Source organism: Asterias rubens, chromosome 22, assembly GCF_902459465.1.
Source record: "Asterias rubens chromosome 22, eAstRub1.3, whole genome shotgun sequence".
Lineage (NCBI taxonomy): Eukaryota > Metazoa > Echinodermata > Asteroidea > Forcipulatida > Asteriidae > Asterias > Asterias rubens.
The window spans coordinates 880272-907073 of record NC_047083.1 but is presented as its reverse complement, the minus strand read 5'-3'; the positions used below and the strand labels follow the sequence as shown (position 1 = coordinate 907073).

The window sequence follows — 26802 nt, the reverse complement described above, 5'->3', positions numbered from 1 at the left end:
GCAATAAGAGCCAAAAATAAACCGGGGCAGGGCCAAACAAAATATGGCCGGATTGTTGTACCATTAATTGGTATATTGTTCTCTTGAAATAACTTCAGAAATTCAAAACTTTATTTACAATTCCACAAATTCAAGCTTAGTCTAAATTTGTCTTTCTATTTTTACAGGTGAGCGCAGAAAATCACTATAAAAATATCCTTCTGCCGACAAATTCATAGTATTGGTCAAGAATTCAAAATAACTTTACAGGCTTTTAATACCTGCAGTTACGTTTAGCATTGAGATTATAACGGATCCTTTGTAGAAATGATCTAGTTGATGTTTCTTCATGATGTGTTGGCTTAAAAAATTGATATCAAATAGTTTTTATACAAAATATAAACTGATGCTTGATAAGTCTCATTATGACAGACTCTAGAGAGTTTTTTTTTATAGTCGACAAATTAGTGGATCCACGATCAAGTTCAAAAGGAATGAAATAAAACCCAGGGATGCTTCAATAAATTTATAACAATTCATTTTTAGTGAATCAACTAAAATTTCCTAGTTGATCAACACATTTACAAAAAGAAATTGAACTGGCACGCTGATACAGTACGTAGTTTGCTTTGATTTAAAGGCAGTGGACACTATTGGTAATTACTCAAAATAATTATTAGCATAAAACCTTACTTGGTGACGGTTTATGGTATAAAACATTGTGAGAAACGGCTCCCTCTGAAGTGCCATAGTTTTAGAGAAAGACGTAATTTTCCACGAATTTGATTTCGAGACCTCAGATTTAGAACTTGAGGTCTCGAAATCAACCATCTAAACGCACACAACTTCGTGTGACAAGGGTGTTTTTTTCTTTCATTATTATCTCGCAAGTTCGATGACCGATTGAGCTCAAATTTTCACAGGTTTGTTATTTTATGCTTATGGTGAGAAACACCTATTGTGAAGTCTAGTCTTTGACAACTACCAATAGTGTCCACTGCCTTTAGGATTTAATAGATGTTAACTTTGCATTGGGGACAGAGAATATTAATTTACTCAGTACTGTGTGTACGTTGCTAACACACATGGGTGAGGGTAAAACCAATAGTAATATTGATTTGGAAAGATCTTGAATGCAAATCCAATGTTTTTTTCTTTAGAACTCGGAGTAGAATTCTCTCATTTATAAATCGTTGTTGAATTAGTTGATCAACATCTGCTTTTGATCAATGAGTTGATTAATAGACAGTACAGCTACTTGCTTTGACCATTTGATGATTGTGAACTTTGCGAGGACGACTTCTCATTAGATGGAGATACAATCTTGCATCATCCACAATCTAATCTTAGTTGATCCACAATCTAAGTTTAGTTGATCCACAATCTAAGTTTAGTTGATCCACAATCTAAGTTTAGTTGATCCACAATCTAAGTTTAGTTTATCCACAATCTAAGTTTAGTTGATCCACATTCTAAGTTTAGTTGATCCATGCCGGAGTACGAGTTGATGGAAACACAGTACAGTCTCCAAGTTTGTTGAAGTTGATGGGTGTATGCCCTGACCTTTGACCTTAACACGGCTTATCTTGCATATTCAATCCACACTATAATGTTGTTGATCCACACAGTGGAAGAGTTGATGATTAAGGAAACAAGTTGAGGGAGTCTAGAGGTTCTCAGCATAGTTACTGGGGTACAGACCTTCTCTTCCTTTGTACCGTCCCCTACACCAACCTTGTTCATCTTCCTCTTCCAACTTCAATAAAATATCACCTGTTGAAGAAGAACAAATTTAAATTTAAAGTATCAGGAAAAAATTACATAATAATAATAACAATAATAATAATAATACAGAGCATTTATAAAGCCCTATACGTAGAACAGAGCGCTGTACAGGAGACGAGGACAAAAGAAAAACAAACAAATTAGGATTGCAAAATATCAGCAACAATTTACATATCAAAACAGAATTTAATATTAACAAAATATTAGCGAAACAATAAATATCAACAGCAATTTACATCGTGGCAAAAAATTCCAAATCAGCAAAATATCAGCAAAAAATTACATATCACTAACAAAAAGTTGCATACCAACAAACATTTTAATATCAGCAAAATATCAGCAAAATTAATATAAACAATTTATTTACATATCAACAAAAATCCAGAAGATTGTGGATCAACGCAAGATTTAATTTAGGCTGATTTAATTTAGGCTGAAATGTGAAGTATGCATTGCAATGGACGCCATTGCAAACTCTTTATGATTAAAAATGTTGGTTTACTTTGCTGGACTTACCCGCATCAAAGGACAACTCATCATCTTCAAGTCCTTCATACTTGTACAACGCTCTGACCTCTACTCCACCGCCATTCTCTTGAGACTCCTGTGATGTTTGTCTGTAAACAAAAACAAGTAAACAACAACAAATCAACAAAGTATTGTAATCATATAGTAATGTTCCCCGACTGTTCACATCATTATCAATAATTTTTAATGCACTGACTGTTTTACTTTGAGCCTCCATTTAATGAAATAGCGATACCATTCTCTGTCAACTCCTATAGTATAAACTCTTTATAATGGTTTCCTTTTTAAAAGTATTCAAGCTCTTCTTTTTCTCAAGCCATGCACATAACAAAACAAAATCGTTCTTTGTTGAAGACAAAATAAAATGGTTGTAACATGGTAATGGTGTATTGCGCAATAAAGGAGCTTCCCCATTACCATAGCAACCATTTACCAATAACACATCACTTCAAACACAATGCCACAAACCATGCATACCTCACATCCAGCTATAACCAATCAAAATACATTTTACATCCAACAATTTCCACAACTGTAAAAAAAATCTTGCAAAAAATGAAGTTTATAAATTGAGAAAACACTTGGCAGGCCAGATACTTCCCAGTAGGCATTAGGGGGTCTTTGACAGCAAGGTGGCAGCAGACCTACCGGGCAGTGTTGTAGCCACGATGGGCAGTGCCAGGCGGGCCTGCCCAGAACTAACAAATTTTACCCAGCACTCTGAGCAAAATACACTGTGACTGGGTACATTTGCAACAGTTTGGGGTGTAACAAAGACAAACTTATTGTAGATGGGATTTGAACCAATGACCTCTGGATTAACGAGCTGTCGCTCTACCAACTGAGCTATCTAGCCCTTAGTTGGCAGTCTCCCTGGGGTCGATTTCACAAATAGTTAGGACCAGGACTAGTCCTAGGAGATATACAAATTGCATTGATAGTCCTAAGTTAGGCTGAGTAGCTGGTCCTAACTCGAGATAAGACTACGTAGTCCTAACTGTGAAATCCAATGCTGGTTTGTTAGTATCTGTGTTTGGGGTGCCAGTCAGAAGCCATTCAACCTGTCATAGAATGATCCATTAAGCTCCGCCCCATTGCGTATTGACCAATCACAACCCATTGCACAACCAAAAGTCTGACACTATAAAGTCTGACATGCCTGCACGTATCCTTGCGCGCGTGGCAGAGTTGTGCAAAATGGCATCGGAGAGGCTCACGGGTTCTTGCTCACACGTGCACCGTGGGCGGAGCCTAATGGATCGGTGTATTGCCATGTAGCCAGGGATCACTCCTAAGTTTATGCTACAACCCGGAAGTGGCAGCCAGGGGATCACCTTAAGGAGATGAATTCTGACTGGCACCCCTGAACAAAGATACTAACAAAATAGGGAGACCGCCGACATTAGGGATAGATAGCTCAGTTGAAAGAGCACTGGCACATTAATCCAACGGTCGCTCTAGTAAACTTTTCTTTGTTAAACCCCAAATAACATCTAGAAGAAATACATCTATTTGACTCAGATTAATTGACTATCATTAATAATTGACTACTATTCTGACAAAAATATTACATGATCAGGGGTGGATTTCACAAAGATTTAAGACTAGTCTACTTGTCCAAAGATTTAAGACCAGTCTACTCGTCCTAACTTAGGACTAGCCATACGTTTTTAATATCTCCTAGGACTAGTCCTAACTCTTTGTGAACTCGACCCCAGGCCTGTCAGAAGGAAAGGTGTAAAACACCCTCGATGAACTTTTTAAAACATGAACTTTTTAAAACATGTACAATCTAATAGATGTACAATCTAGTAAAGAAAACAATCTCAGAGATCCACTTGTCAGAAACAGAAAGATATTTCAGTAGCATTTTAAGACAGTTAATTATTAGTCAAGTGTTAGATATAAGACAAGGTGGTGTTATTTGGGGAAACAGAGATGCAAGCAGCAAGTAACTCATGGCTTGAATTTCAAGAAAACCTCACTAGACAAAAGGTCTTTAAAAGCAAATATTTTCTAGAAGTATTTTTTAGAATTCGAGGCATTGCATGGTGAGGTATCAATATATATTTGGTTTGCGGTAACACCATGTGTGTATCTATTTGCCAGGTAGAGTTTGTTCTTTAGAGAACTGTCTTTCTATATTCTACTACCGCGGAGTAGATTTTTCAGATTTTTCGGGAGACTTCTCAGTTCTGAAAAGAACTATTCTGCTTTTTAACTACTAACCGGGCGGAAGGTAGAAAATCGGCAGGGACTACTATAGCTTACAATTGATTGTTTATAACTGCACTTCCACAGATTGAGGTCTTGGATTGGTCTCAACGTTTCGACTAGCTTGCTCTAGTCATTGCCAGGAAACTTCTATTTTTTAGAAGTTAAGAACTTTAAACATTTTCTTTTCCTTTTTTTTTTAATCAATGGGTGAACTTTGAGGAGGAGGTTTGGAATTCAAGAACTTCTCTGTTTGAGCCAAAATATATTTTTGAACAAATGTTAGACTGTAAGACTTGTTGGGTTGAGGGGGTACTGGCCTCAATGTTTAATTTGGAGTCTGACAAGTGGTACATATTTCATTCTTTGCACTAGAATAAATGTGCAGAACTTGTTGGGTTGTTGGGATACTGGCACAAGGTTTTAACTTGACTATGGCCAGTGGTCTAGTTGGTATTTTAATCAAGCCATGGCTTTATTAAGATAGCTTATTATTTATCTACAGAGAAATCTACTTTAGATTTTTATCATGGTGTAGCCATCTTGTTCTATTCCATTCTAATACATGTAACCAAACCGAGGCCGACAGGGAAACGTAGTCTGGTTCCCTTTTGATACAATGCGTATCATAAGTCATATCAGTTGTTGCATATTAGAACCAAGACTAGATGGCATCATCATGATAATGATCTTTTGTTAATAAGGCTGTTTCCGATTTGGTGACACATGCTGAAGTGGCAATCAAGCCGCAGCCACTCAATTGGACACGGCTTACATGCAAAGTCACTGCTGTTAATTTTTCACACAAAGTTTGAAAGCAACACACGGATTAATAATACCAACAATCATGGACAAAACTGTAAGAATTCCTGATCGATAAACAGAGGCCAATGTTCTCCGGTTCTAGATTTTTAAAAACCATTACATGTGAAGATCTTATCTGAGTTGTCTTTAGGGTGTTACGATCTGGGGTAGCAAGGTTTGTCCCAAACATACTCTGCTGGGGTAGAAACATCAGGCCATTAACTTATTTTTGCACTTACAGCCGTCGATTTCACAAAGAGTTAGGACTCGTCTTATCTCGAGTTAGGACGAGTCCTAACTTAGGAGTAATCTTAAGGTCTGCATGCTACAGCGCAGGGTTGGGACTCGTCCTAAGTCCTAAGATTAGTCTTAAGTTAGGAAGAGTTTTGTGAAATCGACGGCTGGTCCTTTTGGTTGGTAAGCTGCTTGCAACAGCTAATATTATATTCCAATTTATCTACCTAATACATTAATCCCCTTTTCATTCAAATCTATATTTGTATAAATTTTCACGACAGACAAACAAATAAAAAAAAATCTTTAGGAGACAAGCAACTTGTTAATCACATTGAGCCAAGTAGAATAAATCAGTGGTTTCTGGTGTACCTATTCAATCGATTTACAAATTAATTTTTTTAATTTTTTTTTGTATCAACTTCAAAAGATAACATAAAATAAATCTCCTTCCCAGTATGCGAACATGCATTCATGTAACAAAACTTCATTTGTATCATACAGAACACACATGCACATTACCAACCAAAACAGAAGACTTTGAACATAAACCCAAGACCAGAAACCAAATTTATTTTTCTTCTGGCCTTTCACAAGGAACACCTGTTATTATTATTAGTCACACCTACCCCAAGCAGGCTAATTACTACCTCACTTACCCATCGTTATCATCATACTGGGTATACCCGGGAAAGTTACTGTTGATGATTTGCAGGAGGGTATAAGGGGAGAGAACATACCAAAGGAAAACAGCCGGTGGTTAATGCCAAAGTGGTTTATTAATGATAGTGTGAATAGGGATAGGGTTGACACTGGTGATAGTTATGATAGTGTGAACAGGGGTGAGTTGACCCTGGTGATATTAATGATAATGTGAATGGTAGACTGACACACAAGTGTGAACAGCCAGAAAGTCGAGCACAGACAGACAAACATGCGAAGTGTTTGGAGTTGGGACATTAACAGTCTCTTTTTAGAGCTACTACGGGTTTCAATTTCACAAAGATTCTTCTTAAGATGAGTTGTCAATATTGCCATAGTGATTTGTATTGTGACATCACACTTTGCTTAGCGATTAAGATTGGCACACCATTACAGGCCTGTATGCTTCATTTTTGAAAGGCATTTTATCCTTGGTAAAGGGCACCTTATGAGAAAATTTCTACTGGGTCATTTCAAGGGCACCAAGGCAATGACCAGGGGGCATGGAGGCATTCGCCTCCGTTGCCTCCGTGAAGTATCAGGCCTGTCATTACATTCAATCTTTGCTCTTTGTGAAATAGGCCACAGGGGTCGATTTAACAAAGCTTTAAGATTCATCGTAAGATGAGTTGGCAATGCTGGCATAGTGATTTGTATTATCACATCCCACTTTGCTTGAGTAATTATGATTGCTGCACTGTTAAGACCAATCTTAGCTTTTTGTGAAATAGAACCCAGTTCTTCTAAACGTCATCCCAAACCTCTTAAGAACGTTGGATGCAAACAAGATGTTAAATAAAAACAGTAAGACATCAAGAACACATACAGATTAAACCCACATGTAGATGATTATTATGAAGCAGAAAATGGTTACAAACGAATGAAAGATGCAAAAGACAAAACACGCAACACTGTGAATAGACAAATTGAATAGACGACTGGATATTTGCAAACTTTATCAGTAGGATTTAAAACTTTGCATGGTGGAAATATGATAGAGAAAGGTTTGCGGTAACACCTTGTAATGACAATCTCTGTGAGTTGGTGTGGTTCTGTTTCGATCAGTATGCTCTGATCGTCTTCAGGAGAAAGTTTTCTCCAGAAGACGATCAGAGCATACTGATCGAAATGGGAGTTGAAATCAACGGTGCTTTTCAGAACCACCCAATCTCATTTAGGGATTATCATTACATGGTTTTACCGTGAACCTTTCTGTATCAAACTTCATCATTCAATAAAGTCAATGGCACAAAATGGTGATGACAAGATGAACAAGGAGGGCCGGGCCGTCAATTGGTCATAAAATTATTCAAAATCCCAAATTGGAAATCTGATTTGCAAGCACGATTTGCACACAGCTCACTCGTAGAAAACATTACCTCTCATATTTCATTGAGATAGCACTATAATTATGAATTTGATCAAATTTTGACATGAAGAATAAGGGCACATCTCATAATGTATTTGTATTAAGGCCGAGTCACACTGCAGCGATAACGAAAACGATAACGATCACAACGCAAAGAGAACACATTGTATTGGTTGAATTGCTCTACGCAGAATATGCACACGCTCATTCAACCAATAGAATGCGTTCTCTTTGCATCGTTATCGTTATCTCGTTATCGCTGCAGTGGGACCAGGCCTTTACTCTTGAATTATTGCTTTTCTCTTGACACATGTCAAATTTCCCATATGCCCAGCATTCTCAGCACTATAAAGTTCAAGCTAAGCAAGATCAACTCCTGCTAAGCACATTAACATCACATAATGTACACGACCAGCATTCTCAGCACTATAAAATTCAAGCTAAGCAAGATCAACTCCTGCTAAGCACATTAACATTACACGATGTACAAATGTACTATCCTGCTACCATCCTCGACAATAATATTCACCTGAAAATAAAACTATATTTTGATATCTGTACATATGTACACTCCATTAACTTACTTGTTATACCATACAAGGCAACACAAATTACTTGAACACTTCCACAATATTATTTGGGGGAAAGATACACATTTTGCAGCACCCAAGAAAATCAATGTAAGTTATTACTGTATTTTTTGGTGCATGGAGATTTTATCAATGTTTTGGCATGTAAATTTTCCATTTCTATCTTTCAAATAAATTAATTGAATTGAAGAGAAAAAAGTGAGTTGTTCAACAAGGAAGAAAAATAAACACGACACTACTAAATATGTCAGGCAGTAAATATAACAGAAGTACTACAGCTCTCTATCTCTCTAGAAAATTATAACATGACACTCAAACACTACGAACATCTAGTCCCTAAAACTAGTTTTTATACTTTAGTGGCAGAACAAAATTGCTAGGCATCATTTTCTGCTAAACAGCTTGATAAAATTGGTAGTCGGTTATAAAAACAGAGCATGCAACAGTTCCACGTCATAGGTACGAAATTATACCTTGTGAACAGTGACTCGGGCTCCGTAGTATCGCTGTAATGCGGCCACTTAAATGCATTGGAGTTTAAAGAGGGGCTAGGGGTGTCATAACTACTACTGGGGTGACCCGTATAGGGGGTTCAGAGAGGGTGAAGGGAGATTTTGGGGACAATGAACGTGGTAGGGTGTCATGTCACAGTAAGAAAGGGGTAAAATGGACCAAATTTGGGATGAATTGGATTGTGAAGGGCGATAATGGGTAGATTTATAAATTGAGTTGGTGGGAGAATGAGGGAAGGTGGGTGTTGTTGACAAAGAATTTGGGTTTATCATGGAGAACAGACATTCAAAGAGGTAGCATTCAACCATACATTCCCAGTAAGGGATGAGGAACATAAGTTGGTTGCAGGAACAGGATTCCACAAAGGGGACATTGTTACCATGGAAAATAAAGTCACAGGGATACCAAGTTGTGAGTTTGGAGGCCAGATGGGTAAGCAGTTGGAAAAGTGAAAATAGAAAGAATTTATTCAATATTTATTTTTTACAATAATATTTATTGACAGCAAATATATTACAGTCCAGAGAACCTTGTGCATATTCCTTAACAAAAAGAGTTTACAAAATAACACCACTAAACTAAAAAACCACTTTCTGCAATTCAATAGTTTAGTTGCATTTATTATTGTTTAAATTTTTAAAGTCAAGTGAAAGGTTTGAGAGGAGAACTGATCAAAGGTCACTTACCGGTCACTGAAAGCGTTGAGCGTGGGGTCGTTATAGTCACTGTTATTATAATCATCGTTCAAAGACCGTACCGTCTTTACTGTTATACTGTCCCCTCCACCGCTCACCGAATTCTTCATCGTTGCTCGTTTACTTCCGATTGCATGGAGTTCCTCTTTGTATTCCTAGGGTGGACAAGGGAGATGTGTTTACAATCCCAAGACTTTTTTTGTATTATGGGAAAGGCAGTTTTTTTGTCAGTAAGGGAATCGCTTTGATTGAAATGGAAATTCTAGTTTCTACTGCCAGCACATTTCAAGCTTGGAAGTGATTGCCTCTGTACTTAGTTAATTCATGGGGCACCATGGCAAAGATCAGGGGCACCATGGCAAAGACCAGGGGCACCATGACAACGACCAGGGGCACCAAGGCAAAGACAAGAAGCATGCATGTAGTTGCCAAGATTCAAGCCTGTGTTTTGTAAAGATGTTGCTTATTTATTTATATAAAAAAAAAAAATTACAAAAAAATTAAGACAAATTCCTGGAGGAAGCTAACCTCGAAGTCCGGCCAATGCATGGTCATTCCTGTCCCATGATTTGATTTCCACCACTTCAGATCCTTCTCAGCATCAGCGTTTTCTATCGTCGCGATGAAATCTGTATACACCTGGCCAAAACTGAAAATCAAGAGAGAAAAAAACAAGAGAACCATTTAAAATTGTTCAGTGTTTTCTTTTGTTGAAATTAAATCTGTATACACCTTGAAAAATAATGAAAATCCAGAGAGACAAAAATTATCGTTTAGTTTTTGCGTCCGTACAAGAAATTAAATGTTTTCTAAGCCTATCAATGGGTAATAAAACAACCCAATCCTACCCCTACCCTTCACTGTATTTCCCCAGACTGGAATCAGGGTCGAGATTTTATGAACATGAATATTCTTGAGGATGACTAGGGCCTTGGCCTTGGGCTTCCCCCTTCTGCCACTTTGACAACGTACAGGCTTTAACTTCGCCCTTGAGGATGACTAGGGCCTTGGCCCTGTGCTTCCCCCTTCTGCCACTTTGACAACGTACGGGCTTTAACTTTGCCCTTGAGGATGACTAGGGCCTTGGCCCTGGGTTTCCCCCTTCTGCCACTTTGACAATGTACAGGCTTTAACTTCGCCCTTGAGGATGACTAGGGCCTTGGCCCTGTGCTTCCCCCTTCTGCCACTTTGACAACGTACAGGCTTTAACTTCGCCCTTGAGGATGACTAGGGCCTTGGCCCTGTGCTTCCCCCTTCTGCCACTTTGACAACGTACAGGCTTTAACTTCGCCCTTGAGGATGACTAGGGCCTTGGCCCTGTGCTTCCCCCTTCTGCCACTTTGACAACGTACAGGCTTTAACTTCGCCCTTGAGGATGACTAGGGCCTTGGCCCTGGGTTTCCCCCTTCTGCCACTTTGACAACGTACAGGCTTTAACTTCGGCCTTGAGGATGACTAGGGCCTTGGCCCTGGGTTTCCTCCTTCTGCCACTTTGACGACGTACAGGCTTTATCTTCGCCCTTGAGGATGACTAGGGCCTTGGCCTTGGGCTTCCCCCTTCTGCCACTTTGACAACGTACAGGCTTTAACTTCGCCCTTGAGGATGACTAGGGCCTTGGCCCTGGGTTTCCCCCTTCTGCCACTTTGACAACGTACGGGCTTTAACTTCGCCCTTGAGGATGACTAGGGCCTTGGCCCTGGGTTTCCCCCTTCTGCCACTTTGACAACGTACGGGCTTTAACTTCGCCCTTGAGGATGACTAGGGCCTTGGCCCTGGGTTTCCCCCTTCTGCCACTTTGACAACGTACAGGCTTTAACTTCGCCCTTGAGGATGACTAGGGCCTTGGCCCTGGGCTTCCCCCTTCTGCCACTTTGACAACGTACAGGCTTTAACTTCGCCCTTTAACGGATTCAGCAATTTTCCTCTAGTCAGGGGCACTTCTATGGAAAACATTTAAGTTTGTATTGGAACCTTGCAGAGGGCACCTAAGAAAAAGCACAGGGCACCTGAGAAAAAGCACAGGGCACCCCGGCTATTTGTACCATGGGTATTTACAGGCCTGAACGTACCTTGGACTGATGGAAAGATCCAGCACTTTATGCATATCCTTCAGTGAATTCTTAAAGAATTTGATTCTCGTCTTCTCAAAGACTTGTGTCTTGTCAAACTGGATGCCCATGTCTTCCATGTAGCGGGGATTAAGAGCCTTCAGCTCCTCCAGAGATTTGTTGTATCTTTCTTCCATCTTTTCTTTCTCTGACTGACATCTCTCCACCTTCTCCTTCATCTTCTTAACCTGAAGAAGGCAAAAAAGGAAAGCGAATCTTAGATGGATGACTTAACTTCTTCATCCCTGTCTGCCAGAGGTAGTGCAGAAAAGAACAGCCCATATTAAAGCAACTATGATACTATGCTCAAAGACACAATAGTTGCGTCTGACAAGGCCTGGATTTGAACCCACATTCTTTAAATAACACAACTTGAGTCCACCAGGAGTACACCAGGAGTCCACTGCCCTAGGCTACTCGGCCATGACATCCCATCTGGCAAAATTTGACAGACTACTAAAATGGCTGAGGTGAAGGGGTTGGGGATAAAAGATTATTAATATTAAGGGCTTAGTGATGACCAACCTGATCTTGTGAGAGTGAGGTATCTCTTGGCTAACGGCTTAATTGTCAGCCTTAAAGAGATTCAAATTCATATTACTAAATGGATGGGATTAAGGGATTGGGGATATTAGATTAAGGGCTTAGTGATGACCAACCTGATCTGGTGAGAGTGAGGTATCTCTATTGGCTGTGGTCTCTTGGCTAACGGCTTGTTTCTCTGCCTTACAGGCCGTGTGGTAAGCAGCTTTCTTGGCATTCACAGCTTTCATTGCCTTGCCCCATGGTTTCTGAGCCTGTCATTAAGAAACAATACAAAGATTACTGGCAACAAATTAACCAGAAATAATAAGCTGTTGCAAACTGGGCCCAATTTCAAAGACCTGCTTAAGCAGAAAATATTGCTTAACAATTTGTCTGCTGCTAAGCAGACATGAGCAGGATACAGTCACAAATAGACATGTAGTAGTTTGGCTGGTAACCCTACTCTGGTAGGCATACTTTCAATATGCTTAGATTTTTTTGTTTGTGCTTTAGCAGCACTATGGAATTGGGCCCTAATTAAGAACCAGGGGTGGATTTCACAAAGAGTTAAGACTAGTCTTATCTCAAGTTAGAACGAGTTACTTATCCTTACTTAGGACTAGCCTTACGTTGTTTTTTTAGTATATAGGACTGGTCCTAAGTTAGGACTATCTTTGTGAAATCAACCCAAGTCCCTATATGGTGCACATAATTGTTAATGGCCTAGGTCTAATTTCTTAAAGCCTGAAAGCACAAAAATTGCTTAGCATGAAATTTCTTCCTTAATAAAACAGGATTACCAATCAATTTTTCATTTGTTGCACATTTCTTGTTACTTGTATTCAGCTGTTGCTTGCTTATCCTGAAAATCATGATGAAATTTGGTTGGTAATCCTGTTTTTATCAAGGAAGAAATTTCATGCTTAGCAAATGTTTGTGCTTACAGGCCGTGATGTTTCAATCCAAGCAGAGTCTTTCTCAAAGGCTAATTGACAACACAACACTGAGCATAAGCCGTGGTTTTGAAAAACAGCCCAAGTTTCCAATTGCACCATTCCATAGAACTTACCAACCAAAGATGTTAATGCATATATGCAAGAAAATAAAAGCATATTTTATTAGAAACTTTCTTAACGATAATCGCCGAACCTTTGTAAATCCCTCCATTGCTTCCGTCGTCTCCTTGAATCCGTTCATCATCTTTTTATGATAGTTTTCCTTCTGCCACGTCTTAACCGCTCCATGGACGTCTTGCATCAGGTTCTTGGCAATCTCTTGGTGGATTTCTGATTTACGATCTGCCTCGGTCAATGTTGATTTCCACGCTGATTTAATGGTGCCGTATTCTGGACCTGTTGGTGTTACAAGTTTGAAATGATTATAAGGCAGTGGACACTATTCGTAATTACTCATAATAATTATTGGCATAAAACCTTTCTTCGTGAAGAGTAATGGGGAGAAGTTGATGGTACAAAACATTGTGAGATACGGCTCCCTCTGAAGTGACGTAGTTTTCGAAAAAGAAGTAATTTTCCACGAATTTGATTTCGAGACCTCAGATTTAGAACTTGAGGTCTCAAAATCAACCATCTAAACGCACACAACTTGGTGTGACATTGGTTATTTTTCTTTCGTTATTATCTCGCAAGTTCGATGACTGCTTGAGCTCAAATTTTCACAGTTTGTTATTTTATGCATATGTTGAGATACACCAACTATGAAGGCTAGTCTTTGACAATTACCAATAGTGTCCACTGCTTTTAAATAACCTTAAAATGTCAAAACGAGGTCAATCTCCTAAAGACGAAACGTCAAGACCAAACCAGCTCTTTTCAGAGCCACCACACCTTCAAAAGAGATTTTACCCATGGTAGTACCCGCAAGTTTACTATTCATATTTATATTTATAGTTACTCTTTTGAGGTTAATCTCGTTCATAGGGTGATCGATCTTGCCGCATTATCTTTATAAATGCAGTTTAGGGTGACTGTGTAAAAACATGATTCATTTGAAATGAAATTGCGTCAGAATACTTGCATCTTGACATATGTGCATTCTAGTTTTTCTAGTTCTGAGACCAATTCCTTTGGTTAGTACTGGTCAATGGTGAACATGGTGCTGTGGCCCAATATGCAGCCAATCAAACCAGGAATACTGGGCGTACCCCTTCTCTAAACGATAAGAGTGCTCTGGATTCTTTTCGCAAATTCCACAACACACAGGACCAATGGCTTTACGTCCCATCCAAAGGGCGCAGTAATGATGGTCAAGTGTCTTGCTTAAAAGGACACAAAGGTCACGACCGGAAATCGAACCCGCATTTTGCTAAACAGAAACATCAGAGCTTGAGTCTGGTGCTTGTATCTGCTCAGTAACGATACGCCATGGGATAGGTGAAAACGATTGTCCATTCCTACCTTTATCAATGAGTTCATTCCATCTCTTGGACCAGTGCTTTAGGGACTTTGAGTATTTCCGTTCGATCTCACTCCGTTCTTGTAGAAGCAACATAAGATCGTTGCACAGTCGGTGACCGTCGTCAACTCGCTTAACCGTTCGCCTGAACTGACCAATCTCCCAGAAACTGCCCTCTGATGAGAGCATGCTCTCCTCGCTGTACTCCGACATGATTGATGTGTCAAAGATCACCTATGTGTCAAAGGTCACCAGTATGTTCTGTAAACAAACAAAGGTAGATATTATATTAGGCATTGCGTTTGCGTTTTTTGTTAAGTAGCCCACCGGCTAGTAAACTGTGTGTTTAACGAAGTTACCCCCTGGGAAGTTTTAGTAGCCCAGATTTAAAAAAATGTATTATCATAAATGTTTCTTTCTGATGTATTAACGGTAGCGATCACAATAAGTTAATGGTCAATTGAAGTTACATTCACACATTCAAAAATAAATTAACCCATTCATTTTTGTTATTATTCATCTGAAAAGGAACAAATGAGCATTTTAAACAAGTAGTATGTAGGTTGGACAGGGTTTAGTAGCCTACAGGTACAGGCAAGGGCAAGTTGAGAAGTTCATGTACTGTTTATAACCTGTAGTTTTTACTAGACAATGTATGATCACCAGGCTAGAGTTGAGGATGAGCCCTGGTTTTGTATCAATAGATAGAGACATGGTTCAAAGTTCAAAAGGTTACTTTTCTTCTCTGTCTCATCCTACAAAGTTATAACACAGTTCATGGAAAAAGATAATACACTGTGGCAATGTAGGGCCACTGATTTTCCGCGATCGCGGAAAACGGACGGAATTCGCGGAATCCGCCCTTTGAAACGGAAAACGGGATTTCAGAAAATTTGATTTTTTTTTTTTTTTTTTTTTCTTGACGCCAAAACTATTGAAATTGCATTCTTTATTAAGATTCTTTTTGTTAAACTAAAAATGCATCAGAAATCGACCATTAAAAAGTACGAGATCGTAACCGTGGATCATTCTGTTCTACTTCACACCATCCTCAATGTTTACACACATGATGTACACACGTTGTTAACATGGTTAAGCGAAGGGCATTATTCGCGGCACGTTTTAAACATTTTTTGTTCACCCAAATTGCACTTTCTCCCTCTCTTTTACCAACAATAATACACAAACTAGCTTACCTATGATCTATAAGAACACATACAATGTTTTTTCATCTTGGAAAGGTCTAAAATAAAACCGTAAACTGTCAACATTCTGTCGCCAAAGCGAAAACAAAATGGCTGACATTTTGTTTGTGGATGGAGAATGGTCACGTCCATAGACTTGTTCCCAAGTCTTTGATCATGCTGAAACAGCGCCCTCTTGTGGATACACTCCTGTCATTAGCCTACAATGTGGCTGATGCAGAGAATCAACTGCAGTTTTAGACTTGGAATCAAGTCTATTACATCATGTGCATTGATACTGCAGTCACAGTGCAACCTTTTTAGAACAGCAGTATACAAAATAATCCACAATTATAAAAAAAAGTATTTTTTTGAAATTTGTCAGTTCAAATGAACATTTTACGAAGTCAACAGTGCAACTTATCTCAAATTGATTTTTATAAGTGTGTCCCTGGGTATTAAACAACCTTTTATCTAATTAAAAAAACATGAAACGGAATTTTTTGTGCCTGAAACGGAATTCATGTTTTTGCCAAACGGAATTTGCACTTTTCTGAAACGGAAAATCAGTGGCCCTAGCAATGTTAGTGGGAGTCATATCTGATAAAAGAGTCATATAATCTAACAATGAATGCAAACAATTCTTGAGGCATGCACTCACTGCAAATCCAAATGCAAATTTTAAACCAAGGACGAAAGAGCAAAATATCCAAAGGCCAAATATCAAGACACAGTGTCTTGATTTCTGGGCCTCTTGGGAAACCGGAAGGAATATTTGGAAGAGTAGCACCACTTGACTTCTCATGTGACATGAGTATAACCTGGGCCCAATTTCATCGCAGAAAATATTGCTTAATTTTCTGTGTTTTTTTTTAAACTAAAAGCCTCATGGAGTTGTTGTACACAGATGGCAGTGGTTTGTTTATAAATGTGTTCAAGAGACACGGCATCTGTATTTAAAGCACAGAGCTAAGAGGGTGTGGCTCTCAAAACCTTCCAAGGTCCATGTACTCACTGGGTCAAAAAAGGCCATTACTCTTCTATCATACCTTATCTTTGTTCAATATTGTACTGAATGGTTGCCAAGCAATTCGCCTGGTCAATTGCCAAGATGAAAACGTACAAAGAACTATGAAGAGATAAACATGCAGTTCATGTCACCGTACAAATGCGCATGTAGCTTGGCTTAGATTTTAAAGTTTGCAAACACTTGAGTCAAGAAATTATTGATAACACATCATGTATCAGTATTACATGGTGTTACCGCAAACCTATTCATACCTATCAGTATATTGTGTTGTCATTTACATAGCCTTTGAGAAAGTCTATGCTATTAACTAGGATCGAAATGTCAGACCACAAACTATTTTTATGCAAATTGATTGTCAAAAGTGAAAAAAATTGTGGAACTAAATGCAGAAATACAGTTATAATACATTTATTAGTACAATTATGTAATGATTTTCCAAGGCAAAAAATTATGACATGTGTGCAACTAAGACTTTTGCTCCAACATAAAGTCTACCAAAGCTTGTACAGTTTGTGTAATGTAGCGCAGTCATTGGGCTTCAGAATATTCTCATAATTTCCCTCAAGGTTCAAATAATGTGTCATTGTTTTGACTGGATGACAAGTAAAGTATGTACACAGGATTTGTCCATCATTATTCAGTGACTAGCCAGCAGGACTAGTCATTTCACCAGTCTGCCCAGCTTTTTCACAAGTCCAGGGCCATGTGTCATTGTTTTGACTGGATGACAAGTAAAGTATGTACACAGGATTTGTCCATCATTATTCAATAACTAGCCAGCAGGACTAGTCTTTTCACCAGTCTGCCCAGCTTTTTCATCATTATTCAGTGACTAGCCAGCAGGACTAGTCTTTTCACCAGTCTGCCCAGCTTTTTCATCATTATTCAGTGACTAGCCAGCAGGACTAGTCTTTTCACCAGTCTGCCCAGCTTTTTCATCATTATTCAGTGACTAGCCAGCAGGACTAGTCTTTTCACCAGTCTGCCCAGCTTTTTCATCATTATTCAGTGACTAGCCAGCAGGACTAGTCTTTTCACCAGTCTGCCCAGCTTTATCACAAGTCCATGGCCCAATTTCATAGCGCTGCTTAACGGTAAGCAATTTTCCGTGCCTACTGTAGCAGACAAATTGGCTAAGGTGCAAGCGTGTTTCACAAGTTAGCAGAAAAAATAGGCGGCCATATTGCGCATTCACCATGGATTTGCATTGTAACATCTTTTATTTTCAAGCAGTAAGCACCGGAAGGTTTATAACAAAGCCAGGTTTTAAAAGCCATTGAAAACTACTGATGTTGGGAACCATTGATCCAAAATGTCTGGTTCATTTGATTCATAACTTTGTTCTTCTGTGTATAGATTTATATGAAGCCATTTAGTTAACCATGCTAGAAGTCCATGTAACCATGGAGGAATACATTTATTCCTCCTTGATGTAACCATCAAAATTTGGGGTGGGAGGGTGGGTCAAAATGTTTTGAAATGGCCCCTAAGCTTCCAGTGAGATTAACTATGGGGCTATTAATCTCCGATAAGAGTCTGTGCTTACTTTGATATTATACAAATATGTTCCAATTCTAGTCATAGTCTAGCGTGGTTCATACACGTGTACTTCATGTGAAAGCGAAGCGAATTGCCCAACGCAAATAATCAAGTACGCGCTGTTTTGTAGGCCTAATTCTACCGCAAGGAAGTTCCCTTCACTTTCACAATTGATGTGATGAGTATATTAAAACCAGGCTTCTATTGATGATAAACTGAGAACATTATCTGTCCAAATGTATGCATCAGTCCTCCAATTACACAGGGCCTCGTTGCCCTGGTCTTCGCCTTGGTGCCCCTTTAAAAATATCCCCTTTAAAAAGGAAATTCCCTGTGCAATATGAAAGTGGCCTCGCCCTCTTCAAAATAAAATTCCAGTAACCTCAAGAGATTTGAGTTATTGATAATATATAAATGCAAAGGTGACATTCAAAAATGTTTCTGTTTCGTACTTTCCTTCCAATTATCAGCAATATGACATTCTCAAGGTATTCCTTATTAGCGATGATTCATCACCCAAAATAGCAAAACTGTTAAGTTGCATTTAACAATCTTGTTCCCTCCCATTATAATTAATTATCTTTTAAAACAATCAATACCTAAATAGCTTTGTGACATTAAGAGACACACACGGAAATGTGTTGAACAGAAATAATCTTTCCATAAGTTGTTTATTAATGCAAGCAGTTCCCATGTATTGTTCTGTACTGTGTATCTCAATAACCGAAGGTCTTGCGTAATGCGTACCTATCGGTTACATTTTACTCGCACTCACAAACTGAATTACAAGACACGACTTCCAGTTAATTAAAATGGATTCCCTCAGGTACTACGTAATTCTACCTCCATGGTAATAGTATTACACTACACCAAAGAACTACTCCTTGCTCTATGGTGTGTACATATATATAAACTTACTCACAGTACATACATATGGTAGGAGTATCTACACACCTGAGTATTCTTGGGCGATATCGATTTATTTTATTCACGCTATATCGCTGACAATAAATCGCGATATTCGATATAATCGCGATTAATTAAATTTGACATCATCAGTCTTCAAACTCCCAGTGAAAGTTGTAGAAGAGACAGTCATAGCATAAGAGAGGTGTTCTAATGACCTATTCTTCTGGTTTTACTCCAAACCTATGGGGTGCAAGATGTTTTAGCTAGGAAATACATCGTGATATTGCGATATTTAATCGATATCGCGATATATCACGATATATCGCATGTTTGGGGAAGTTGTTTCCTCATTGTATACAATTATGTAAATCTGTTCATAGTCTGTAGTATTTGAGTGGGGCTCACTTCTTATTCGATGTTTACATTGCTGTGTGCATTGTCCTCTAAATCCATCGAGTGTTTGTTGAACAAGTAGTATCAACATCTGCATACACAAAGTACTACAGATATGTCAGCATTCGCCCTTAACCCTTTTGTGCACAGATTATATAATATTTTAAAAAGGACATATTCAACCGTTTTTATTCTAGATTTTTTCAAAACCAGCCCCTATTGAACAACACACCAAACGAGAGCTCAACAATCGCTCTTCTAAGGTCATGTTATTGTTCAAGTTCATAGTGCCCTTTTGTATTCACTGTATGTCTCAATAGTTTTTATATCCCCCCGCAATAGTATTTCCAGTGGAATGCTTCGTCATTTCTTTTGTGCATCGGTTAATAATGCTAAAAAGAGCAGGTAACATATTTCAGGACTTTAAATCATCGGAATGCACGCTGTTCTTGTTTGTAAAGTAAAAGTGAGATGAAACTTATCTCAGGTTGAATCGTTATAATGTAATTTAACCATTCATTACAATAATACCGATCTCAAGAAAACCGAGCAGTTAACCAGCACTACTAATTACATAGGCACTGGAGTACGTCAAGTTGAACATTGACATGCCTCCAGCGTAAGGCCGTTCACTCATGCGTATTGGGCAAGTATTAAGTTTCATCAATGTATGATATTTATCCACAACATAATATTCGTTGGACGACTGTGCTTATTAACCCACACAGCAAAAGTATGATCAAAGGATTTAGTCAAGTCTACCCAAAGAGCGAAACCTGAAATGGAAAGTTGATCTTGAAACCAAACCTTCTTTTGGTTTTAGGTAAACCTCATTATGTTTAATTTAAAATTCCATGAATAATAGAGCAAAGGTCCAGGAGATCTGTGTACATCCGAAGGGAAAGCAGCATTTTGTTCAAACAACTTCCAAATAGCGTTCAGGATTCTCCCTTAAAAGGCAGGGGACACTATTGGTAATTACTCAAAATATTTATTAGCATAAAACCTTTCTTGGTGATGGTAATGGGGAGAGGTTGATGGTATAAAACATTGTGAGAAACGGCTCCCTCTGAAGTGCCATAGTTTTCGAGAAAAAAGTAATTTTCCACGAATTTGATTTCGAGACCTCGGATTTTGAACTTGAGGTCTCGAAATCAACCATCTAAATGCACACAACTTCGTGTGACAAGGGTTATTTTTCTTTCATTATTATCTCGCAACTTTGATGACCAATTGAGCTCAAATTTTCACAGGTTTGTTATTTTATGCATATGTTGAGATACACCAACTGTGAAGGCTAGTCTTTGACAATTACCAATAGTGTCCACTGCCTTTAACAGCACTCAAATAATCATTAAATTTAGGCCTATTCTTACTAAGCATACAGGAATTCTGACCTTCAACCACCACTGCACAATCACAAAACACAATGGAATGCCATTCCCTCTGATTTATCAAGTACAATATCCAAATAAGGCTCTCTGGGTACCAAACAGAGTGCATTGAGTTGCCAAATAAGGTGTGTTGGGTACCATATAAGGTGTGTTGGGTACCATTTAAAACCCTAACCTCCTAAGTATATTTTATAGTATCAGTCCTCATCCCATCAAATCCCAACACCAAGGAATAACACTGCTAGTACACAGAACACAACCCATCAAATCCCAACAGCACACATTCTGCATTAGTACCCATCCCATCAAATCCCAACAGGCTCATACCTGTTGGGATTTGATGGGTTGTGTACTCTTGGCTTACTACAAAGTATGAAGAGTGTGGGCCTGCAGTGCCTTACCCATCAAATCCCAACACCTGTTTTAGTGCAGATATTTTTATAAATTTCTAATCCATTGAAATAACTACCCAAAACTACAACTTCACCTCACCCACTCCATCAAATCCCAACACTGTTACCCAAGGCCTGCAGACCTCATCCCATCATATCCCAACACCATATCAGAGATGCACAGTACACATCCCATCAAATCCCAACAAAACCTGCTGTTGGAGTTTGATGGGATGGGGGTTGTTAGGGTGAGCATACTATTTTCAATGAATGGGTTGGTGAAGGAAGTCATCCAACCCTGATTGTCGACACCCAGTAATGACACCAGGAAGTGCTTCTGTCAGTCTGATGTACTTCATGACTTGTGTATTTAAAATGTTTTCTGCTAACTGAATATTCTGCAGTTGCAACAAAGTGCTTTTCACACGACATCAATTTAACAGGGGTTCCTTGCTAAAATTTAGCATGGTTGTAAAATTTAGCAATGCTTGACATTTTCCAAGAGACCTTGGTCAGTAAAAAAAATTGTTCTCCTTTCACACGAGGTACATTTTGTAAAATTGTACAACCATGGTAAAATGTAACAAGGGACCCTCGCTAAATTACTCTCGTGTGAAATGGGCTGAGTAGCAACTGATACAATTTGTGTAGCATTTTGCTCAGTTATACAAGGGAAATGGTTCACTGTATTCCAAATGAAAATAACAGCAAGTAAAACATGAGGGTGCAAACTCTCCTCTCAAAGTAAAATGGGGAAAAAAAAAACCCCCAGTTTACTAGCCTAGGCCCATTTCAAAAACAAAATTAAACTTACTGAATAAGGTTACCAGCCAAATGACCATGTTGGCTATAGTATGATTTGTGACCATTATTATCCTGCTCATTTTAAGCAGAAATTTGTTAAGCAATTTCTTCTGCTTTTGCTTAAAAGGATAAGGCCTGATATCCTCCCTCCCATTAAGATGTTTTCCTCTTGTAATAAAGCTGAAATCCAACTCATCTGCATCACACTTCATCTGTCAACAACTCATCTGCTGCTAGACTTGCTAACCAGTCCTTACACTAACACAGAGTCAATAGAAACGACACACACACTGCATTAGAATATGAGCCAAACAAACCAAGACTATTGGATTGACTTGCAAAGCCAGTCTATTGAGCCAATGGGCAAGAATTGTATTCATTATGTTTGGAATGGATTTCACCGGTGCCAGAATGGCCAAGTACCAAGCGAATTTAGTGGCTGATCAATGTATATTCCGTAACCACCAGCCGGACTAGCAATCACAATGTAATTACTAGCTCAGGGGAAAATGCATTGGGATTGATTTTTGTCCCTTGCGAGTTTCCTGTTCAATACTACTGGACAAAACGGTGAGTATAAAAAAGAGTCTTAGAAAAAGCATTATGCAAAGCTTGATTTAGACACTAGCCTGACGTGGAAACACAAGAGCACTCCAAGCTGGTAAAAAAAATAAAATAAACAAATTAAGCAACACATCTATCAAAATGAAGCATGATCAGGTCTCGAGATAACCCACAGCACCCAAAGCAATTGCTGTGGTGCTCAGGTGCTTTTGCTTTGTTGCCCTTTGCAAAGTTCCAATACAAATTAAAATTTTCCTTGCATGAAAGAAGTGCCCCTTAACAGACAAAAAAAAATTCAAGGCCTGTGTGTTCAGTATTGGAGCAGGATTGTATGATTATGACTTTTATAATTATAGGCATACAGTGTATGTGATTGAAGTAGATATAATACTTTTGGGTTGAGAAAAGAAAAATTTACTACAGTGGGACTTGGATCTGTGACCTACGGATTAACAAGCCCGGTGCTCTTCAAACTGAGCCATTTTTTTTTATAAGATGTTAAATTTGCATTGTGGATTTTTTTTACTTACAGCTGGCAGGCCGTATGTTGGCCGTCTCTCTATTTTGTCCATGTCTCTGAGTGGCAAAGACGATCAAGGACACCATTTTTATTTGTCATAAAATATATTAATAATTTTAATTGTTGGCTTTTAATTCAATTAAGATTGCTTGTTTATGACCCAAAACGTCAATCTGCTTACGACAATATCTATGATACAATCTGCTTACGACAATATCAATGATAAAAATGGTCAAGAGTTCTGCTGACCAGCCCAAGGGTTTCGCCCTAGAGGCTAACGATGGGGGCCTACATACGCAGCAGGGAACACATTAGTGCACAAGGCTTGAAAAGGATAGTGTCAAAACTTGTGCATTGCTCAGCACATGCTCAGTATGATCTTATCCAGGAAATAGTAATTAATTTCTAATAACTAATTTGTGTTTTGAGCTCATTAATCATTGATCAATGTATAGCAAAAACACAAACTCAAACCACAAAACGCCACAATGGTGACATTTGAAGGCATACATGTACACACATGCCTAAGTATGAGCGACAACAACACAGTGGTTGTTGATGTTGAATGGTCAGACAGTAGGAGGATTGACTGTGTAAGCATGCATTCACCACAAGATGATTTTGATTTTTGCAGGATGGCATAGTCATATAATTTGAACATCATTCAAAACCAGGGCCAAATTATAATAATTGCTGAACAAAGTCTGCTAAAATAGTAAGCAGAAAAATAGTCACAACCTATTCAAATTGGTGCTACATGTATTTTCCTCCTTTTCCAGTAAGAAACTTTGGGTACGTTCAGACGTGGGGTTAAACTAGTCCTTAATCCAAAAGTGCTAAACTAACCCTGCGTGTGAACGCAATATTCTGGTCCGCGAGGGTTAATTTGACCCACTGAGCTGGGCTAAACTAAACCCAAAAAATTGGTGGACTAGACTAACTTAGCCCAGGTTTTACGACCAACCCCCCGCTGCGAGGCCCAGTAAACCATCGTTGGAACGCAACTGACCTGCTACTTCCGGTCTATTTTAGCCCAAATGACCGCGGCAACAAACGTGACGTCATTCCACGTGTATGGATGGATCGGCAGCGAGTATTGGGTGGTGTCTTCATGAATCCATGGAGCTATACTATAATATCTCCTTGCGTCTCTCCGCTGCCTTCCCTTTATGTAATACCATTAAGTGTTGGGGCCCCGGTATTCCCCTTCGCCGAAAATGTTTGAAATGGACGTCGCACGAAAACAAGTTCTCATTTTTAGTAGCACTATTTAGTTTTTAAATTCACTTCTGTTCGCAACGCAACTTTATGATAACGAACGGGTTTTGCTTTGAAGAAAGTGGCATCTAATCACAGCTAAGCCACACACACGGGATCGACAATTTAGACCAAAGTTTGGGTTCGAAAACTAGGTTGTATCTGGTTCCTGCCCTCAACAACTTTACGTAACAGTTATACGAGTAGCAGACTAATGTTGAATTGAAAAACAATTTTTAACGTAACATGAGAATGTGTGTAGGCTACGACTTCTCAATGACTAAGTTGTGATATATTTACAAAAGTTCACACTCGAAAATAATTTGAAGCTTTCAACAACAACGTGTAATGTTTCGTTCATCGAGGGCAGTGCGAAACAGAAACTTCAGCGGGCACAATAGAATTGCGTTTGTGCTGGGGCCAAGCAAGGATATGAAGTGATTTAGCCGTCTTTAATGATGGAATACATGATGACCATGAGGTTCGTAGAGACGATAGCGGATCGAAACCCTGTGGAAAACGCATGGACAATGTAACAAACCGGAACCAGCAATGGTAAGGTTCGCCGATGCATGACCCAATAATCAACATCGTGGGCTAGTTTAGTCCGCTTGACCAGAATAAACTCACTGTGTGAACGCAAGCCAATTTTGGACTAAGTCATGTTTATCTTTTGGACACCCGCGGTGCTCGGTTTAAGGACTAGTTTAACCCCACGTCTGAACGTACCCTTTGTTTGGTGCTTAGGGCCCAGGCTAATTAACATGTACATGTACTGTAGGAGGGTTGACTGGGTACTGTGCACTAATTGCTGTGCACACATCACAATTATACCATTTTGCCGGCACATGAAAAGTATGTGAGGGAGGGGTCTTACTTTTTTCAATGCAAAAAATATCACATACATGTAGTTTCTTGTTGTATTGGTACAAATAAATAGTGATTTGCATTTATAATGATTAATTAAACTTGCATTAATATATTAAAAATGCAGAAAACTTTCCGTATTCTGCCACCACTTTTCCACTTATTTTTACAAAAAGGAATGAGGAGTTACTACTATTGCATACATCATAAAACGAATGAAAAAGTGGTGACAGGATTCAGAAACTTGTCAAAAGTTGCCCATCTGCCCTCGACCTCGTCGTGCATTCAATAAAAACATCCAAGAACTCTAGGTCTAACTGACTAAAACTTTATGATGAGACTGGGAGGAATACGATGATCCGATGCCCAACTAACGGATAACTTTCCGTATGGCGCCACCACTTTTTCACTCATTTTTAGAAAAAAGGATATCTCATTGTGGTAAATTAGATTATTTCATATCGAATGAAAAAGTGGTGGCGCCATACGGAAACTTTTCCCAATTAACTACTAATTAGCTGCTAATTTTTCACTCATGTGATGAGCTTTAATTGCTGCATTGACAATGGTTACAAACATGTTTTACAAAAGCGATCTCATTTTTAAATAAATAGATTTATAATAAGTAAATCATCATCATCATTTCATTATAATGATTATGGAAAAGTTTCCGTATGGCGCCACCACTTTTTCATTCGATATGAAATAATCTAATTTACCTCAATGAGATATCCCTTTTTCTAAAAATGAGTAAAAAAGTGGTGTCGCCATACGGAAAGTTATCCATGATTATTTCAACTTCAAGAAGACGTCGAGTGAACCATCCCCATGGCCATGGAGGTAGAAAGTCAAAGTGTGTCACTGTCACTAGTGTCAGTGTCAGTGTCAGTGACTCAGTCTTGCACTCTTTGCAGTATCTAGTCGATATGTACATTTCAGACATTCATTGGGCCCTTCATCTAAAATTTTTAAAAAGTGCAAGATTTAACAAGGATTCGTGCACCAATTCCACCTTCATGCTGCAGCCAACTTATTCAACTAATTGTCAACAGCACGTCGGCCATTCCAAACTTGGGCGGCTACCGCATAGCAGCAGCACGGGAGGTGCAAGGAACAAATTGTTTTATGTTGACTAAATAAAAAAAAGTGTGTCGTGTTGTGTGGTGTGGGGCCGACGACCACTGCCTGACGTGTGATCGGGGAGGCTGCAGCATGAACATTTTATGGCACACTAATTCTTCTATTGGAAGCAAAGTCATCTAAACTATAATTAACAAAATGACTTTTAAATACTGACCTTTCAGAAAAGTTCTTCTTTTGGGCGTGACTCTACCCCGTTTTCAACAAATCTGGTTTTTAAACCTGGGGAAAAACTACGGCCATCGAAGATTCAACGTTGAAAGTTGGTGTGCATTATAACGGGCGGGGCTACTGAAATGGGTTTGTCTGTCAGAGACGAGTTTTCATTGGTCGATCGTAAAACAACC

At 38.8% G+C, this 26802-nt stretch overlaps 1 protein-coding gene across 4 annotated transcripts; it reads right to left on the bottom strand.

The window, feature by feature from the left end:
* Positions 1-929: 929 nt before the first annotated feature.
* LOC117305282 (protein kinase C and casein kinase substrate in neurons protein 1-like) lies at positions 930-26731 on the bottom strand. 4 transcript variants are annotated; one of them, XM_033790123.1, is made up of 11 exons: positions 26613-26731; positions 14465-14723; positions 13197-13399; positions 12182-12319; positions 11484-11710; positions 9942-10062; positions 9405-9568; positions 8679-8774; positions 6204-6242; positions 2281-2381; positions 930-1752 (listed from the first exon to the last, which is right to left on the bottom strand). In XM_033790123.1, exons 2-11 carry the CDS (start codon positions 14673-14675, stop codon positions 1646-1648), a joined length of 1407 nt encoding a protein of 468 aa, XP_033646014.1. In that variant the 5' UTR covers positions 14676-14723; positions 26613-26731; the 3' UTR covers positions 930-1645. The 4 variants fall into 4 exon arrangements, with proteins under 4 accessions (XP_033646014.1, XP_033646015.1, XP_033646016.1 ...); XM_033790124.1 differs by having other exon boundaries at positions 8679-8771; XM_033790125.1 differs by lacking the exon at positions 8679-8774.
* Positions 26732-26802: the final 71 nt, after the last annotated feature.